At 42.7% G+C, this 18,398-nt stretch overlaps 1 protein-coding gene across 4 annotated transcripts in view; it reads left to right on the top strand.

Annotated features, from left to right (window-relative positions):
* The window catches only part of CTNNA2 (catenin alpha 2), a 781,915-nt gene extending 766,151 nt beyond the window's left edge, over nucleotides 1–15,764 (top strand). For all 4 annotated transcript variants that reach the window (XM_075930971.1, XM_075930970.1, XM_075930972.1 and 1 more), the window contains one exon: nucleotides 14,609–15,764. In XM_075930971.1, coding sequence (XP_075787086.1) covers nucleotides 14,609–14,896 — 288 coding nt within the window. In that variant the 3' untranslated portion in view covers nucleotides 14,897–15,764. The remainder of the gene's footprint in view (nucleotides 1–14,608) is intronic.
* Nucleotides 15,765–18,398: the final 2,634 nt, after the last annotated feature.

Genomic DNA, 18,398 nt, shown 5'->3' with positions numbered 1-18,398 from the left:
TTTCATGCTGACACTGCTATTTTGAGTAGTGTGGTGTCCCACCTATTCCTCGCTGCCGGAGTCTTTCCTCATGGCAGTGAAAAGATCCAATAGTGGGGAAAGACTCCAGCAGTGGGGAGGCAATAGGTAAAAGCCCTGGCAACTCTCTGCAGTGGGATAAGGCTCCAACAGCAAGGGCTTTGGCAGTGGGAACAGTGTCTGGTAGTTCCTTGCTGCTGAGCCTTTTTCTACTGCTTCATCCCTGCGAGAGCCTTTCACTATCCCATGTAGCTACACGCTGCAGTGTGGACAGGAGTGTAGCTGAATGTCCCTTACATGCTGCTGCAAGTAGCATGCAGCATCGAAGGAGCATAACAGTAAAACGTGCACTAGTTCAGTGGTCTGACACTCCCGGCCCAGCTGGAGCGATTTCACAATCCAGCCCGGGATTCCCAGTGGGGACCTGTCCATTATCAACCCTAAAGGCCTGCCCCTTCCAACCATCCCTGAGGACGGGCTTTGAGAATCACCAGAGAGGGGCCTCGCTCCACCCAGTGACAGCAGTTGCACCCCCCACATTTCCCACAGCAGCAGGTAGTGGACAGACCACCCCTCAGCATGTCAGGAGTCCTGGGCTGGATTGCACAATTGCTCTGGCCAGGGATGGCCTGTGGGCCAGGAGTTTGAGAGATCTGCACTAGTGATTCTTTCACATGGCAAATCCTTTCTAAAACACTTTAAAACAGTTTCAGACTTTCTAGTCCACTATCATTTGACTGTTAAAGGTTAAGCTCTTCAGTAGTGGACTATTAGTTTAGGCTGGATTCATGTCTGATTACCTAAAATAGGTTTCACTGGGATGTAGACTAGGGTCCTGATTTTTCAGTCAGGTAATCTTTATCTCTGGGTAGTTGCAGAGAGTAAAAACAAAGCGAAAGGTTGGGGTTTTTTAGGGCGGATGTGTACATTTCTGTTAACTTTTGGGATCATTCACAAGGTAGTCTTTAACTGTCAGGAATTATGGGTCATCCAGTCTGATTTAAATGTATTTAGTTAAAATGACATATTTATTGTAGTTATAATAATATGTGTTTCTTCTTCAAGGACTATCTCTTCATTTAGTTAATAAATATGATTTAAAGTATAGCTAAATTGGGTGAATTTCCTTTCATTATTATATTTATCTCTAGATAATTTTGGTGTCACAAATTAAACAATTATTTGTTTTAAATAAAAGTTTTCATACAAAAATAAATTGGGAGCTATTTTTTCTTTTCTTTTTTTGGCAATTAATATTGGTGAAAATGATTTATTCAGCAATACAAATGCATCTTCCCAGCCTCTTTATATTGTGTGTGCGTGCCGCTGTGTGTGTCATCTTTTATTAGAACACTACTTATGCTTTTGGCTGGAACTGGTAATCAACCAAGTTCAGCATAGTTCTGTTCTCAAAATGGCAATGATTCATGTTATATGGCTGGAGAAGCTATCCATAGTTCTTGGTACATTTATCTGTTTCCCATTATGGTAAGAGCGATGGTATTAAAAACATGAAAAGAATGCAGAATGCATTCAATATAACTAAATCTGCTTTGGAATCCCTGCGGTTTACCTACCTATAATTGAAAAAATGCAAATGACAACAAGTAATCAGCCGATTGGCAAGTTATGAAACACAACTACCTACCTAAATGAGTTAAAATTTCAGCATGTCAAGAGGAGCAAGTTAATTAAAGTCCAATGGGAAAATAGCAATGGAAAGGGGGAATAGATTCCATTTTCTGTAGCTAACCATGAAACCTTTTTAACATCAGTGGCCACAGTCCTGTTTGGGTAATAGCATTTTGCTTACCTAAGATACATTGTCATGCAGTTTCAACTGATCACTGGATTTTATTTTCCTCAGGCCCTGGCCCCAGATCAAGCAAAGCATTTTATTCCACAGACTCGAGTAGAATCCCTCATGTACTTAAATGAGCTGGTAGACTGGGGCTTTGACTGCTGTATAGTGTTACTGTTACACAACCCAGAGATGACTGCATTTGAGTTCTGGGTGCAATGATTCCTACATTTGTTGTCAGTGATATACACTTGTAAAGCCATAAAGCGCTTTGGAATGGACATCATTCCAGAAATGTGGGATGGCATTACTATAATTCTGAGGAAACAATATACTTTTTTTTTTAAATATAAGACTAGATTTTGCCCTGGTTTATGCTACAGAGTTTAGGGCTGGCATAAGCTGCTGTACTTCAACCTAACTTTAAGCAGCTGCACTAAAATGTATTTAAGATTTAACTTTAAGCACTGCACCGATCAAACTCACCTTCTACAGCGATGTAATAACTCCATCTCTGTGAGAGGCGTAGTACTTACGATGTTGTAGTTAGGCTGCAGTATGCATATAGACATTTCGCTACTTCCTTTCAGAAACCATCCCACAGTGCTCCACACTGGCCATTTAATAAGTGCAAGCATCCCTTGTAAGGACCCGTACCACCTACACAAACATGGACATGTAAAAGCAATTCAACTACTTTGTAGCTTTATGCGTAAACAACTTATGTCTGCTTAATTTGGTAGTGTAGACTTGCTGTTGGCCACAAGACACAGTTCTGCATAAGAGCTTTTGCAGTAGGCATATTATTCCTCATACAGCTTTCTGAGTGACAGTTTCTCCTTTGCTTCCTCTTGGCTTTCCAGGGATACTAATTTACTGTTGGCCTGTACCAGAAGCTAATTGGCCAATGCCCCCTATACATTAGTGGGGTGGACTGGATCTAAGGTTCCATCCATTTCACATTTCTTCCTTGGTACTTGGTCTGGGGAGACTGAAAGCAGGTGCATAGCTTTTCTCATTTCTGTGCATCCAGGACCTGTTATCCTTATCCACAGTAGAGGATAAGAAAGTCCTGCAAAGTTATGCCACTGAGGTCTCAGTCTAGCCTGTACATTGCTGTTCCATGTGTATCCCAAAGGCTTTAGATGCTTTTGTAACTTTGCTAAATATGAAACCTAATAATAAACACTAGAATAAGTTGCCTCGGGAGGTTGTAGAATCTCTATCTCTAGAGATATTTAAGAGCAGGTTAGACAGACATCAGGGATGGGCTAGACGGTACTGGGTTCTGCCTTGAGGGCAGGGGACTGGACTCGATGACCTCTTGAGGTCCCTTCCAGTTCTAGTATTCTATGATTCTATAATAATAATTAATAAATATTTTTTTTTAAAAATCAACAACAAATTTACCTGACAAAGCCAGTCAAACTAAACAAAGACATGAGTACTGGACATACACATTAATAATTCATACATTGTAAAGCGTGAGGGGACCACTGTTATACTCTAGTCTGACTTCTTGAATAACAGAGGCTACAGGACTTTCCTATATTAATTCCTGCTTCAAGTTTAGTAGCTGTGGTTGACCATATTTTTTGGGAAAAAAAATCCATCTTTGATTTACGCATTTCCAGTCATAAAGAATCAATCACGACCCTTTGTAAGTTATTCCAGTGGTTTATTACACTCACTGTTTACAAATTATATTTCTTTGTGAGACTGAATTTGCCTCATTTCAATTTCCAGCCATTGCATTTTGTTACAACTTTGTCTGCTTGGCTGAAAAGAACTTTATGGCACAATTTCTGTAACCCACATAGGTACATACAGACAGCAGTGCTAACAGGCCCCTGAACAAGGTAGGAGGCCCTCTTTACAGAGTCTCAGCGATAAGGGAAAGGGATAGGGATAGTTAGCCCTATGTGCCACTCAGAGAGTGCCATGCCTCTCCTAGACAGTCCTCAGTGCTGCCTGGGGCATGCAGCGTGGTACTCCCACAACAACGTAAAGGGCTTGGACGTACTGCCGCTGCTGCAGCCACAGTAGATGTGGCAGTGGCCAAGGAGGGCTCCGGGTACTTTTGTATTTCTGGGCCCTGGGGCAGTTGCCTCTTTGCCACACACTCCCCCTTGGCGGGCCGGTGTAGAGACTGTGATCAAGTCACCTCTTAACCTTCTCTTTCTTTAAACTTGATTGAGCACTTTGAGGCTTTCATCGCAAGGCATGTTTCACAGTGCTTCAGTCAGTCTTGGGGATTATCTTAAAAAACAACAAATAGTCTAATAACACCTTAAAGACTAACAAAACATGTAGATGGTATCATGAGCTTTCGTGGGCAAAACCCACTTCTTCAGATGATTATCTGTTAGTCTTCTCCAGCTTATCAACATCCTTCTGGAATTTTGGACATAAGAAGTGGTCATAATATTTCAGTGATGTTCACACCCTTGCTGAATATGGAGATATTACCTCTGTACTCTTCTTAATTGTATTCCTATTTATACATTCAAACATTACATTAGCCCTTTTAGACACAGCAACCTACAGGATGTTCATGCTTAGCTGACTATCCATCGTGGTTTTTGTCAAAGACACTACTTCCAGGGACAGAGTCCCCTATGGTGTAGATATCACCTATACTCTTGGTTGTGAAACATAGGACCAGTCTCTTCGTCTGCATGTCAAGCAATCCAGATCACTATGTGTCAGCGACCGGTGCTCTTCATTATTTGTGTCACCTGAAAATGTTATCAGTAATGATTTGATATTTTCTTTCAGATCCCTGATAAAAAAAAAATTAGAGTAAAACCAAGAACAGATCCCTGCAGGACCGCCCATGACAAACACAACCACTCATTGATACTTCCCAGTTTACAATGATTTTTTGACAGTTATCAGCCCATTTTAAATGTTAACATTTTTGATTGTGTAGTGTTCTCTTTTCACAATCAAACTGTTGTGTAGCACTGCGTCATATGCCACACAGAAGTCTATGCGAACATCCGTCACTGTTACCTTTCTCAAACACAACTGCAATCTCGTCAAAAATTAGATCAATTGAGTTTGGAAAGATTTATTTTCTATAAACCCATGTGGATTGTCATTAATTATATTGCCCGCCTTTAACCCTTTTTAATCAAGTCCCATATTAGTCATTTCATTATCTTACCCAGGATTAATATCAGGCTGACATGTCTATAATTGCCCAGGTCATCCCATTTACCCTTTTAGAATATTGGTACCACATTAGCTTTCTTTCAGTCCTCTGGAAATTCCCACATTATCCAAAGCCTGCACTAATGGTTGGGGGAGCTCTTTTCATAGACTCATAGGTGAGGAGATGGGGGAAATCTTGAGAGGACCTGTAGTGCAGCCCCACGTGTTAACACAGCATCAAGTAAACCTGTATCATCCCTGACAGACATTTGTCTAACCTGTTCTTAAGAAAACCTTCCACGACCTCCCTTGGATTTAACCATTGTTAGAGTTAGAAAATTTTACATAATATCTAAACTAAATGTCCCTTGCTTCAAATTAAGACCATTAATTATTGTCCTATCTTCAGTTGCCATGGAGAACAATTGATGATGGTTCTCTTTATAGAAGCCCATATAATTTTTGAAGACTTTTTTCAGGTCCCCCTCAGTCTTTTGTTCTCAAGAGTAAATATGCCCATTTTTTTTATTTTTTCCTTATAGATCAGGTTTTCTGAGCCTTTTATCACTTTTGTTGCTCCCCTCTACCTGCTCTCCAGTTTCTCCACATCTTTTTCTAAAGTGTGGCATCCAAACCTGGACACAGTCCTGCAGCTGAGGTCACACTAGTGCGAAGCAGAATGGAACATTTGCCTCCTGTATTTTATGTACAATTCTCCTGTTGATACATCCCAAAGTTATATTAACTTTTTAAAAACTGTAGCACATTTTTGGCTCTCATTCAATATGTGATCCACTATGGTCTCCAGTGAGGTTAGTGCCTAACTAGTTATTCCCCGTTCTGTAGTTAAGCATTGGAGTTTTTCTTCCAAAGTGTAGTACTTTGCACTCGGCTTTATTGAATTTCATCTTGTTGACTTTGAATCTATTCTCCAATTATTTGAGGTTATTTTGAATTTTAATCCTGTCCTCTTCCAGCTAAATGTCATCTGCTGATTTGATGAGCAGATTGCTCTTTCCATTATACAAGTAGTGAATATACTAAATAGCATCAGAATCACAACAGATTCCTGCTGGATTCTAGTAGATACATCTTCCCGATTTGACAGTGAACCCAAGGGCAGAGTTTTGGGAGAGTGTGGGAAGCAGCTGCCGGGCGCACTGGGACACAGCTTGCTTTTCACCCTGTTCCCCAGACTATCAGGGAGTGAGGGGAAAGTACTTGCATGCCGTGATTTACTCCTCTGCTCCCTCCTTTCACCAGCCAGGTGTGAGAGGCATGCACATAATGTAAGTACTTTCCCCTCTCTTCCTGATAGTTGGGGAACAGGATGACAAGCAAGCTGTGTGCAGTGATGCCTACATTGGTTGTCAGTAATATATTGAAAATTGCTGAGGGTCTCGGTGGACTAACTTATCTTTCCAGATGTTGTTTGTACTATTTGCTAACTATTGTAAAGTGCTTTACTAAAAATCATTAATAACAATGAACGTTTTTATTCTACAGATAAAAGCCCACAACTAATATTTTAATATCACTAGGGATCTTTGTCCCGCCACAGCAGCCACAGAGCTGAGGCTGGGAAGGAGGGCCATCTCTCCCCAGAAACTCAGCTCTGGAGCTGGGGAGAGTCACCTCTTTCTCTGGTCATGTCAGCCCTGCATGTCCCAAATTTCCCCACCCTCTCTTCTCGCCTTATTGCCCCCCTACTTCCTATTTCCCCCACAGAACCCCATGTCCCCTCCCACCTACCCCCTCTTCTCTCCAAGGCTACCTCCTCACTTTACATGGGAGGGTCCAGACACCTAAGTAATGGAACCACATCTACGAGCAACTAATTAGGTGAGCAGAAATTCAGTCTCTCATATGTGACTACCTAAGTGCATATCTCAGAGTGAACTATTGGACTACAGTTTGAGAGGCTCTGATCTAGACCACATTTCCCTAGTTGGTTTATGAGAATGTTATGCAGGGCTGTGTCAAAAGCCTTACTAAAGCCAAGATATATCATGTCTACTGCTTCCACCCTATCCATTAGGACAATAATCCTGTCAAAGAAAGAAATTAGATTGGTTTGATATGATTTGTTTTTCCCGAATCCATTTTGCCTATTACTTATTACCCTTTCATCACGTAGCTGCTTGCACAGTGATTTTTAATAATTTGTTCCAGGTATTGAAGTTAAGCTGGCTAATCTAAAATTCCCCAGATCGACATTTGTTCCTTTTTAAAGATCAGCACTATGTTTGCTTCCAAACTCATGGAACTTCACCTGTGCTCCATGAGTTCTTTAAGATAATGGCTAACAGTTTTAAAATGGATTCAGATAGTGCTTACGTACCCTATCTTAAATATCTTCAGGACCTGCTGACTTGAATAGATCCAAAATATCCAACTATTCTGTAGCTTTTTCTTTTCCTATTCCAGTGACCCCACCAAAGAGAAAAAATGGCTCTTGCATTGAAAAAGCAGATTCAACTGTGAAGAATCAGGGATCCCTACCTTCTGCTACTTCCACTCTCTTTCTCTAAATCATAGGATGCTGTCTAGAAAGAAAATCTTCCTTTTAAACCTGAGTTATGATTTTGCCGCATTAAGGATGTAGTAAAAGGAAGAGGGAATATTCTTTTATTTTATTTTTCATATTGTTGGGGAAAACGTTAGCTGTCTTTCCTCCAACCCCCACCTCCCATTAGTTTTGGAGCTATTGCTTGTTTAATTCAGACACTTTTGACTATTGTGTGCCCATAAAAGAACCAAAGCATCCTTATTGCCACAAGACTTCTGTAAAATTCCGCATCTATTTCAGGGAAAAGGCAGCATCGCTTATCAGCAGATCACACATCCTTCAAAGCCTGATGTAGTTTTTTATACCTGAAATTACCTTTTTGGCAGATAATAGGCTTTGCTGCTCTAGTTCTCTAACCTTGCATTCGTTAATTGCAAAGTTTTAGCTTGTGGCAAAGTCTTTTTTCCCAATGATTTGTGCCTCCTCTTGGGTAAATGGCTGTTTTAACCTGAATGAATGACCAGGCTGCAGTGGAATTATTCCAAGGCTCTTTGAGAATTGTGGTTCTTTCCCCACCTCTCTTGCTGTTGAAGCTTTATGGCACAATAGCCTTTTATGACCAAGTGGGCTTTTATGCTCTAAATAAAAGCAAAAAAGTGGTCCAGGTAGCAGATCTCTTGAAAATATATCACTTGTATAGTGTGTCACAAATACTGTGTTAGCTATTATCACAAAGGGTATGATCACATTAATAATTCCCTCTCCATTGCTGGAGAGTGGGGTTTGCTTTCTGTGCCCATACAATAATATCCTGCTGTTGCTTTTATTTTCAATGTTAATTTCCCCCTTTCAGTTGTCAGCATTACATATTTGGGAAAATGTGAATGTTGCTGTGCCCAGAGTTTATAGGAGATCACTTACACCGAGGTTCTGATTTACTATTGCATCTGCTCTGTGCCATCGTAACCTGATTACCTTCTATGATTAGGTGACTTGGCTCTGTGGATATGGGGAAGGTGGTGACGGTGAAATAGCAAAGCTTTAGACAGTATTCTTGCCAGCAAGTTAAAGAAGTGTGGATTGGATTAATGAATTGTAAGGCTACATCTACACTGCACTGGAGTTCAAAATAAGATACACAATTTGAACTACACAAATTGTGTATCATATATTGATCTTATTTCAAAATAACCTGCTATTCTGAAACATCACTTATTCCTTGTGGGATGAGGTTTATGGGGACGTCAGAATAATGAGCCCCTAAATAACGGGCTTGCTATTAAGACATGGGATAGTTATTTTGGGATACTCTGGTATCCTAAAATAGTGTTACAGTGTAGACATAGCCTAAGGTGTATAGAAAGCTGGCTAGATCATTGGGCTTAAAGGGTAGCATTCAATAGCTTGATGTCTAGTTGGTGGTTGGTATCAAGCAGAATACCCCAAGGGCTGGTTCTGGGGCCAGTTTTGTTCAACATCTTTATTAAGGACCTGGATTAGGGTTCCGGTTAGGATGAGGGGATGGATGAGGGGATATACTGCACCTTCAGCAAGTTCCTGGATAACACTAAGCTAGAGGGAGAGGTAGATACATTGGAGGGCAGGGATAGGGTCCAGAGTGAGCTAGACAAATTGGAGGATTGGTTCAGAAGAAATCAGATGAGGTTCAAGAAGTTGAAGTTCAGAGTCCTGCACTTGAGACAGAAGAATGCCAAGGACTGCTACAGGCTGGGGACCGACTGGCTAAGGAGCCATTCAGCAGAAAAGGACCTGGGGATTACAGTGGATGAGAAGCTGGATATGAGTCAACAATGTGACCTTGTATCCAAAAAGCCAATGGCATATTTGGAATGCATTTGCAGGAGCATTGCCAGCAGATCTAGGGAAGTGATTATTCCCCTTTATTCGGCAATGGTGAGGCCACATCTGGAGTACTGTGTCCAATTCTGGGCCCCCCACTATAGGAAGGATGTGGACTCATTGGAGAAAGTCCAGCAGAGATCAACAAAAATGATTAGGAGGCTGAAGCACTGAGAGACTGAAGGATTTAGGCTCATTTAGTTTACAGGAGAGAAGAGTGAGGGGGAATTTGATAGCAGTCTTCAATTACCTGAAAGGGGGTAGTGGTGTTCCAAAGAGGTTGAAGAGAGGCTGTTCTCAGTGGTGACAGAACAAGGATCAATTATCTCAAGTTACAGTGGGGGAGGTCTAGGTTGGATATTAAGAAAAATCATTTCACTAGGAGGGTGGTGAAGCACTGGATTGGGTTACCTAAGAAGGTGGTGAAATCTCCATTCCTAGAGATTTTTAAGTCTTGGCTTGACAAAGTCCTGGCTGGGTTGATTTAGTTCAGGTTGGTCCTGCTTTGGGCAGGGGGCTGGACTCAATGACCTCCTGACGTCTCTTCCAGTCCTATGATTCTATGAAACAATCGGAAACATTCCTGGAAGCTGTATGTGTGCTCAGCATCTTTGAAAATCTGACCTCTCATGTAGGTATCCAGCGGTACATCTACTGCCAAACTCCCCAAGGCCTGCAGCAGTAAGTCTGGGTCAACTGACTCCGGCACACAGCAGGAGCTAAAAATAGTCAGTTCCCTCCCAAGCTCTGAGACTCACCCCCCTCTCTGGGCTTTAAAACCCTGTCGTGGGCCTGAGCTGGAATGTCTACTACACGGCTTTTGTTAGCCCACAAATGGGAGCCCGGATCAATTGACCTGAGCTCCGAGACTCCGAGGTTTGTTCAGTTTTTTGCAGTGCTGATGTATCGGAAGGCCCTGGCCCTCACACCCTTACACACACGCTTATCTCTAAGCACATGAATAGGTCCATTGGCCTCCATGGGATTACTTACAATCTTAAAAACATTGAGTAAGTTGTAAAAACATCTGTACAAACATCTGTAAGGTTAGGCTATAATTAGACCTCTGATAGGAGCAGGCAAAGGGGGCTGCATCCCTGGGGCTGAGTGATTTAAAAGGGCCCAGTTCTCCTGGCCACCTCTGCCACTAACACTGCCATGACAGCAAAGTAGAGCTCTGAGCTCTTTGAAAGTGTTGCTGGGGCCCCAGGTCATGAAGTTTGGGCAGCAAAGAACAGCGTCTATTGGGGTCGAGGAGGTGGGCTGGCATAAGCCCACCCACATCTGAAGGACCCTCCTCCAGCCTACAGGTAGGATCCAAAGAGCCCTGGGCACCGAATAATTATGGGAGACAAATCAAATAAAAAAAACCAGGGGCGGGTGTGAAGGTCAAGGCTAAAATGCGGGAACATAAACACTGAGCAGAGAGCCCTGGACAGGGCCCAAGGCAGTGCAGAAGAGCTGGCGGGGGGAAGCTAGCCTCCAGCCTGCCTCATTTGCCTAACGCCCCCACCCCTTTTCGGAGACTCACCCACCTTTCCCAGGGTTCTCGCATTTCTATCCTCAGCCCTGGCTCTAAATATGGACTTAGGTGCCTAAACTTTTGAAGTTTTGAATTGTGCCTGAGTTCCCACCATCTCTAATCTGCCTCTAATCAGTCCCTTCTCAAAGATTTGTTGTGAAAATTAAAGTTTGTTGAGCACTTTGAAATCTGCAGCTGAAAGGCATTCATGGGAGCGCGAAGTCTTATGGCTGTCCGACACTGATTGATTACAAAAGAAATACGCCTTGATCGTAACACTTTATATATTAGATCTAGGCATGGAAGTTTCAAAAAGAATCATTTCAAAATGAATAACATTTGATTGTAGCACTCAGGAGTAACTTAAAATATCCCAATTTAATAGAGATCTGTTGTTTGCCAGCAAACATATAGATCTCATTATAAATCAGGCAGTAATTTGCATATAGTTGAATACCATTCTACTGAAAAATATTTCTGTTGAATTGGCATGTTCCTGCCATTCTAATCTTACTAGCCATTTTTAAACTAAAATTCTGTTATAAAAAGAAAATGGGAATTGGATCGGTGCAAAATCATTCTTACATCTATGGATTAGCAATTCATTACCAATTTTGGAGACACACGAAGATGAATAAATTCAAACCCAAAGTAAAATTGTATTAGCAACTAAATTGGGAGGCAAAAGTTTTTGTGATTGCTTGCTCCACCTCATTCTAAAAATACAAATGTCCCTTTCTCAAATGTGAATGAGTCCCTCATTAGCATATTTCTTCTGGAAGATCTCGCATTGTAGACAAAGCCTAACTGTAGAGGCTCATGCACTAAGCTCCTGAAATCCCAAGTTTGGTTCTACCTGTCAGTGTTACAAGTGGGAGCTTGACCTGGATTTTAACTGGGTCTCTGAAGCTCAGACATACTTCCTCAGCTGGGGGAAGTATGTAACCCTTTGAGCGTAGTGCATTGTCCCATCTCGTGGCATTTAGACCTTAGCTGAGAGCCAACTGGCTTTTAGCTCAAGCTGTAGAGGCTCATGTAGTAAGCTCCAGGGGCCCTGGTTCTGTTCATTATACTATGCCTTGTGAAACCACAGTAAACAAGCTAAGGATTTGCCCCCTTAAAAGGGCTGCCATACAAATCTAAAACCTAAATGACGTGTGTGTGGGTGCTATGGCTACATATGGATGAGCTAGTCTCCACCAGCATGGTTGATGAATTGCCATGCCAATGACAACCCAGTGTCTTCAGCTTTAATTTAACAGCCTGGCAGAGGCAGTGAAAGACCTCACACAGGGGGCTACAAAGTAGTCCTGCGACTGCTAGGGCTCATACGCAACAAAGAGCGGTACAAAAGGAGGCACGCAGAACCAGGTCATTGCAACCAGAGAGGGGGAAGGAGTCAGACAGCGTAGGCATGTAGCATGGTGAGATGTTTTAGCCAATCTCTCTTCCACCCAGGGCAGAAATCTGAGGGGATGGCACAAACGTTGGAACGAGGGCCACTGACAGTACAGCACATTATTTATTACACATGTGGAGCACAAAAGCTGTGAAACTGGTATTTGTGTGTAAGTCACTCCCACTACCTTTTGAAAATCTGGGTGCTCTATCGCGCTCATCCTGCTGGATTTAGGAGGCTCCATTTTGGTGCTTAGAATCCTCATGTCTCTGTCTCCAGGGAGAAGCTACAGGTTGCACCTCACTGCTACCAGCGAGGGATCCCTCTTTTTTTCCCTCAGCTTCCGTCTCCTTTGTGAATTCTCTTCATCTCTCCCACGCATCACTCAAGGCTAGGAATAGGGTGACGAGCGAGGCTGTCCACTTCACCGCTGCCACTCTGACTACTGCCTATGGTTCAGCAATGTGTATGCGCCTACGACTCATAAATTATTCTCACTGGCCGGGTTACTGCCATTATTCCTGTTAAGTTCCACAGCCTCTCGCTCTTTCCACTCAGAAAGGCAGTGGGGAAGGAAATTGCTTTGGTTTTTAAATAACCATTTTTTTAAAAATCATGTTGGTATTCACACACACACACACACACACACACACACACACAGTTCTTTAAACATGCAATGATGGGAAAGTAGAGAGGGACTGAAACAGCACTACAGCAAATGGTCTTATCTAACATAGTCGCAACAAGCCTGAAAACACTGTTATTTAAGTGGAAAATTAAACCAATTTGGAATGAAGAGCTGGTTGGTGGAATAGCAAGCCATGGGGCTGACAGACTTGCTAGGCCGATGGACAAAGCGGGAGATGGGGGCTTTGCACCTTTGAAAGGGGTGGGACCTCAGGTGGAAGAGGTAGGGTCAGGGTTAGCTTCCCTCAGGCAGCCTCAGCCCTGCCCAGAGTGCACCGCTCCTCAGAGCTGTCTGCAGCACACCACATAGCGTTCGGGGGCAATTTAAAGGGCCTAGGGCTCTGGCCACCACAACTGTTACAGTCACATTGGTAGCATCCAGGAGCTGAGGGGACTTTTGAACCACTGGGCCTCGAGGAAATTGCCCCTTTTGCCCCCCGCCCTTTTCGGTGGGCCTAATAATCATGAACTTACCCCAGTTCTGCGATGTTTTGGAAAGAAGTACCTGAACATGGTACCAATTTAGCAAGTCACTTAGGCCAGATCCTCAATGAGAGGTAGGTGCCTCAATGCTTTGGTGGTGCTGGGTGGTAGGGCCGGATTTTCAAAGATTGATAAGCCGTTGACGATGCAGCAAGGGACGCTAGAGCTAGATCATTAAAGAGGACGGAGGCTTACTGCCTAATTTCAGGTTCCCTGCCACCTAATGAAATCTTCAGCCCCAAATCAGGCACCCAGGTTCCCTATATGATGACCTAAAAGAGGGGATTAACAGAAGCCTACAATCTGTGAGGGGAGCCATGTCAGCGAGCCAATAAGAAATGCTGAGACGGGCCTGGCGTACGCTCTGTCCCTCACAGGCTTTCAACTCTGCTCAGAATTCCCTTTCCCTAACGTTAGCCACACACACGAGGCGAGCTCTGTCTTGCAAAAACCGCCAGGTTTCAGAGTCATTCCCCCTGACTCTCTGGCCCAGTGAGAAATGGCTAACGTATGCAATGGGGAGCAGCTGCCGCCGGGGAGACCTGCCCGAGGATCTCTCTCACTCAGAATGGAAACATTTTCCTTTGAACGGGTTGTAAAGTTAACCTACCGTCTGGGACAGCGACTCTATTTCAGGCAGTCCAATTCAGGCTCTTTCTGGGACACGTGTGCTACAAACCAGGGTGTGTCCTGTACAGGCAAGGGTGGCGGGTATCATAGGTGAGGGAAGGCATTGCCTTCCCAAACCGCCTGCCTGGCCCCACCCATTTTCCATCTACTGGAAGAGTACTGGGGGATGAGTGTTTCTGTCTCCAGTGCCCGCCCTCCCTGTGCTCTTGTGCCAGGGAGACTGGGGTTATGCACCTCCCGCCTCCGCCATGCTCTGAGGTCAGGGCGGCTGGGGGTGTGCACTCGATTCATGGTGCTGAGGGGTCTGAGGCAGCTTGTCTCCTGTGGGGGCGAGGCCTGGGCAGAGGGGGGTGGGACTGGGGACTTGCCTTTCCCCAGCCCTACCTTCACCCACCACCCATGTGTATAGGGATTGTTCTTTTTGTATCAAATTCTGCTGGTCTTCCACAAAAAAAAAAACCTATCTGAGCATCTGTATCAAATCCTTCCTGATGTGAGTTCAGCATTAACCCCATCGTGTTTCATTCTGTTTTTTGTCCACAGCTGGACAGCGCTACATCCCTCATCCAGGCAGCTAAAAATCTGATGAACGCTGTAGTTCTTACTGTGAAAGCATCATATGTGGCTTCGACAAAATACCAGAAGGTCTATGGTACAGCTGCAGTGAACTCACCTGTTGTATCTTGGAAGATGAAGGCCCCTGAAAAGAAGCCGTTAGTAAAGAGGGAAAAGCCAGAAGAATATCAGACACGTGTGAGAAGAGGATCCCAGAAGAAACACATTTCTCCAGTACAGGCATTAAGTGAATTTAAAGCTATGGATTCCTTCTAAAACACTAGGCTTTCCCAGAAAGGTTTTATATTCCTTTTTGTATGCATACCTGCCGACTTGTATGCGTCTGGCATGGGGGAAAAAACATAATGAAGCAGTGTCAATTTGCATGCAACCTGAGACTCTATTGAAGTAATTAACAATCTGCAACCCACAAACGCAGAAGAATCTATTCTGATGTTACATGGAGTTAGCCCAAGCTTACTTTTTAAAAAAAACTATAGCATACAATTGGCCAAAAAACTTGCCCCACAAGTGTGGGGGTAAATAGTAAACTGAAAAGCAAAATTTTATGCATGCAAGAAATATTAAGTTGGCAGGTCTATTTAAATGAAAAAACCTGGAAGTGTCATGGTAGACCATAAAGCTCATATTGCTTCTGTTACAGTGCAAAAATGTACTAGCCAATATGCTTGAATGTGCGCCCCAATAATTAAACAATTTAACTTTTAAGTCATCTTGATCATAGTATGTGGGTTTTGAACAAAGATAAAAATTAATCCATTTTAAAAAGGCTTCTTTTAATCCATATTTTATCCTTTCTATTCTAGTAGTGGTTATGACTATGCTCATGTTTCAATTAATCCCATTAATATTGAAAAAGTTTTACTTTTTTTGCCAATTGAATTCCTTATGGTGAAGTATGAAGCACAATATGGTGATTGACATTGCCTTTTATATCATTATTATTATTATAATATTATTATTGTTAGAAATAGAAGACATGGTGGTGGAATGCTTAGAGACACGGAGATTGATTATGTGAGAATTTAAAGGCAAATATGTAGGTGTAGCTTGGATTACAGGTATCTGATATACCATTGTAACCACTGAATCTCAATAAACTCATTTAACCTTGGAATCCTGAGTATGACTTCTGTGTTTCAATGTACAGATAGCATTCATCATAGCCTTAAGATGGAAATCAGTTTCTTTTGCATTCATGTTTGTGTTTTGGAGATGGGAGAGGATGGGGAACCAGACTAGTGCCGAACCAGAGAATTTGCCAAACCACAAGAGGCCAATATTGTCTAACAGCATTACTATCACTCCCACTGTTTTCTGAGCTCCTAAAAGACATTTAGGGGTAAATTGGAGCTAAATAGCACACAACACAGAGAGCCAGGATTGGTGGCTGTAAACAAACTTTATGGGACCATGAAAAACTTGGCCACACCCATGATAAATGGACATCCGGATAACTAATATCATGCCAGACCACATTTGAGCTGTGGGCAAATATTGTCAGATGTCGACCAGAGAGTGCCAGACTAGAGAGGTTCAACCTGTAGTATATTGTCTACTTGCTTTTTCACTGCAAAGAAGAGGAAGGGCATCAAATCCCAGATTGGTCTATGTATGTGAGATAAAATTCTGATGGAAATGTAGCCGTGTTAGTCTGGGGTAGCTGAAGCAAAATGCAGGACAATGTAGCACCATCTTGTTAGTCTTTAAAGTGCTACATTGTCCTGCATTTTGCTTCAGATAAAATTCTGTGATTCTTCAGTTGAATACCCTCCTATATTAATTTTTTAGAAAACCAACTAAACAATTGAACCTAAACAGATTCTTTCATATAATGTGGCAAAAAATAGCTAATGGGTTTCACCCCAAAGCAGCCACACAATAGTTAACTTGTACTAAGTTTGTAAAGCTCTATTTAATTAAGGTGTCTGAGCATTTTGACATTCCAGGTTGAATAACACAGTCTACACGTTATTGTACTGAAAAATGCATCATTAACTTATATTCACTTTATAGCCTAAGAATTGGTTGAACTTCACTAATTGGGTTAATATCACTATAACAAGCTTTTTCCTCTGTTTCAATGTAGGCCAATTAGCATGAAAGTATTTTGTTGAAATTAATTGTTATTTCCTAGAACATAATAGAGCATTCCTGACCTTTCATGAAATAGCAGGAAATAAGATTTGTATCCACCTGAGGCAAAATGAGCTGTATCATTGTGACGGGATTTACCCAAGATAAGCTGGGACTGTGGGACCACTGTGCCTCCTTAATTTGCTCCAGTCTGGTCTGGGCTGGATAGAGACCAGCAGCAACTACTCTGGGGCTACATCTACACTGTGGTTATTTTGAGGAAGAGGATATGCAAATAGCACACTCATTTGCATATCTTCTTCCAATCATTTTTGCAGAAGAGGTTTTGCCATTAAAAAGCCCTGTGTAGATGGAGCCATTTGTCAGGGGGAAAAAACCCTTTTGCGTATGATCCTGTAAACCTCGAATTTGAGGAATAAGGGATCTTGTACAAAAGGGTTTTTTTTCCGACAAATGGCCCCATCTATACAGGGCTTTTTAATGGCTAAACCTCTTCCATGAAAAGGATCAGAAGAAGATATGCAAATGAGTTCCCATTTGCATATCTTCTTCTGTAAAAAACCCGCAATGTAGACGTAGCCTGGGTGTTCTGATCACTCAGTACAACCACATGTGGAGATCTCACACCCAGCCAGATGGCAGGAATAATCCAAGATCCACTCATGAATCACACAGAGAAAGGCACCAGTGCCAAATCTTCCCAGGGCTGTACCTCAGGAAAATACCACTTAACGTAGTAATTGGTTCACCACTTCATCAAAGGAAAGTGGATATACACAGCACTTGTGAAACCTGAGCAGATTGGCCACACATGTCACACAAACTCACCGGTAAAGATAAATGGATTGACTATTAAAGACGGATTTTAAGTGATATTAAGTGGTAGGCAAAGAGTCAGATTCATTACCAAAATAAAATAAAATATAACCATCTCGTCTAACCTCGTCACCCTACAAGACTCGGCAACAACTAGATCAAGCAGTTTTTTCTCATCACACTCGATATTGCAGGCCATAGTACATAGATTTCATCCTTGAGATCTGGGCCAGCCCCTCAGATGGAACCTTCAGTCTTCTCAGTGACTTGGTTGCTAGTAGAACAGGAAAGTGAAGGAGAAAGGCCAAGCGTGAGCATCTGTGTTTGGGTGTTATATCCTTAGTCCATGTGCTTGGAGAATACAAGTCCAGGAATGTCTGGGGAGCATTGCTTAGTTCTCAGACAGGGCTGAGCTATTCCATTGGTGTGGCCTCATGCAGGTGAGGCATTCCATTGCAGCTCCCTTGTGGGACAATGGCTGACAATATCTGTTCAACAGCAGCCAGCTGGGTGTTGGTTATCTCCCTTGTCATTCTCTGTGTAGAGCTAGTATCTGGGCAACTCTTTACCCCACTGCATATTGTAGTGACAACCATACAACACAATTTTGATAATTCCTTATGCATTAATGATAGGCTACTTGCATCGTGGGGTGCGATAGCAGCAGCATTGCCAACAGATCTAGAGAAGTGATTACTCCCCTTTAGTCCGCACTAGTGAGGCCACATCTGCAGTATTGCATCCAATTCTGGGGCCCCCACTATAGAAAGGATATGGACATATTGAAGAAAGTCCAGTGGCGGGTAACAAAAATGATTAGAGGGCTGGAGCACATGACTAATGA

Source organism: Pelodiscus sinensis, chromosome 5 (assembly GCF_049634645.1).
Source record: "Pelodiscus sinensis isolate JC-2024 chromosome 5, ASM4963464v1, whole genome shotgun sequence".
Classification (NCBI taxonomy): Eukaryota; Metazoa; Chordata; order Testudines; family Trionychidae; genus Pelodiscus; species Pelodiscus sinensis.
Note: the sequence above shows the minus strand (reverse complement) of the source record. Positions and strands in the feature narration are given on the sequence as shown.